Source organism: Cyprinodon variegatus, unplaced genomic scaffold (genome assembly GCF_000732505.1).
Source record: "Cyprinodon variegatus isolate N-32 unplaced genomic scaffold, C_variegatus-1.0 Scaffold1976, whole genome shotgun sequence".
Taxonomy (NCBI): domain Eukaryota; kingdom Metazoa; phylum Chordata; class Actinopteri; order Cyprinodontiformes; family Cyprinodontidae; genus Cyprinodon; species Cyprinodon variegatus.
In genome coordinates this window covers 15,640-17,730 of record NW_015152429.1, presented here as the reverse complement: position 1 = coordinate 17,730, position 2,091 = coordinate 15,640, and the positions used below count along the sequence as shown (strand labels likewise).

The window sequence follows — 2,091 nt, the reverse complement described above, 5'->3', positions numbered from 1 at the left end:
CAGCCGTGTGATTGGCTGCTGGCTACAACACCCAGCTGTCAGGTGGAAGACCCTCCCCTTATTTCATTCTCTATGTGCCGCAGAACAGAAACACACTGTCCCACAGCATAATACCCCCACCGCCATGTTTGGCACAGTTTGAGTCCTCCAAACATTCTTCTTCTTGATCTTGTGGCGCTCTCGCTCAGTCTCTGCCTGCTCAGACCGGGAAGGTTTCTCTGTAGGACATCCAGCTCAGCCATGAGGACAGCTGCTGTTTCAGTTGAAGCTGCTGACGTCATTGCTCTACTCTCCCAGCCTTATGCAGGAGCTGGTTGGCGTCCTTATTATACTATGTGGAGCCAAGAAACTGAAGCAGAGGCTTAACTCTGTTCTTGTTATCCTTCCAGACAGGAGGAGAGTTCAGTCAAAGCATCCAGGTTCATTCCTGTGTCACACTGACTGCGTATGAAGAGGGTCCAACTGGGCAGGGTGGGCAGATCTGAGCAAAGCTCCACTTAACGAGTCTGTGCAGCATCTCAAACAAGAACAGATAGAGAATGTTCATATATTAAAAACATGATGAGATCTAGGTCTAAAGAAAAGAAAAACCCAGCGATAAACGCGGTGGGATGGTTTCTATGCTCACTGAGGCAGACAGGTGATTCTCCGAGAGAGATCTGGGAAGTTTTTCTTTCTTTTTTTTCATAAAGAGGTTAGAGAGATACGCTGCGCTTACCTGCTCTGCCTGCCCCTCAAAGAGAGTCACTACTTTATCTGTTTTCTGTTTCCCTGAACTCCTATCAAGGTTTATTTTTATACCAGTCTTTCCTGCTTACTAACACAATGTGCGACTTTAAGCTGACTCTTTCCCCAGCAGATTAACAGATTTTACTTTGTATTTTGCCTCAAATTGGATGAATTTTATTTTGTAACCACATCTCTCCTCCTGTCAGTCAGACCCATGAAATTGCTGCTGAGTTGCTGCATAGTCAGACTAAAAGAGACCTGGGCTCTCTCTTAGTCGAGCTGCGCAGCCCCCTGCAGGAAAAAACATCCCCTTTGATTTTCAATGAGCACTAAAAGCCACGATCTCTGAGGCACGATTTTCTGTTGGATCGGATGCAAAATCGGATTCGCTGTGTTTTGGCCTTAGCTATGCCCGAAGCAAGAACTGTTTGTCTGACGGTTTTTAATTCTGACTGAATGATGATACATGAGAAGCGATGGTGCAAGGTGCTGCTCCATACTGACCAACTCAGTCGGCGGCTCCAGAGGCCGCAGGGACAGGAAGTCGGCTACGAAAGAGGAACAGTCCTGCCAGTAGAAGAGGTCACCAAGGTTCGAGGCTACAGGCTGAACCGTGGTGGATATGAACTTCTGAAAGGAAGACAGAATCCAGAGGAATCAGACCGGGAGCGGGGGGCAAAGGTCAAACTGCAGGGAGGGCTCATCCTTACCCTGACGCCACACTCATTGACGGGGCAGAGCAGAAGAGGTTTACTCTCAGGATGCAGGAGCAGATACTGCTGCTGGAAGTTATCTGCGATTTCCAGCAGCTGCTCCTCCTTTGGGGAGTTGATCCTGTAGGATTCAGGCCTGCAGAAGGACAAAAAGAGGCCACTGATCAAACACGGTAAAATGTTTCCAGAGTGAAACCAAACTTTCTGTCCCTGTTATCGTCACATCAACAGACCCTGAAGATCTACTGGTCAGTGAGAGAAAAAATCAAATCCTCCAGATGGACCTAAGGTTAACATCTCCTTTGATCAAAAGACGCTGCAGCCGCTGTGACCAGCGATGGATTAAACTGCTGTTGGTCTATGTGATGTACATCTATACCTGCCTCATCTTAAACAGACTCTGAACATCAGATAATGGTCATTGCAGGAGTTACTCTGAAGGCTCACATGAGCTCCTCTGAAAGCTGCAGCTTGCTGAGATCCTCCTGCAGCTTCTCCATCTGCCTGCCTGCTCCAGTTGCCTCCATGGATGATAGCTGGAATCTTAGGGGTCTGCAGAGGTTCCACATCACAAACCCAGAAAAACACAAAGCAGATTGTTACATCAATGATCCTTTTCTCTTTAAAGGAGAATTCCGGTTTTTAACAC

The 2,091-nt window shown here is 47.4% G+C and overlaps 1 protein-coding gene across 1 annotated transcript in view; it reads right to left on the bottom strand.

Annotated features, from left to right (window-relative positions):
- drc7 (dynein regulatory complex subunit 7) overlaps positions 1-2,021 on the bottom strand; it is a 27,362-nt gene extending 25,341 nt beyond the window's left edge. Inside the window, exons 1-2 of the mRNA XM_015405069.1 lie at positions 1,890-2,021; positions 1,342-1,578 (exon numbers count right to left, since the gene is read on the bottom strand). Of these exons, the coding sequence (XP_015260555.1) occupies positions 1,342-1,578; positions 1,890-2,011 (359 nt within the window). The 5' untranslated portion in view covers positions 2,012-2,021. The remainder of the gene's footprint in view (positions 1-1,341; positions 1,579-1,889) is intronic.
- Positions 2,022-2,091: the final 70 nt, after the last annotated feature.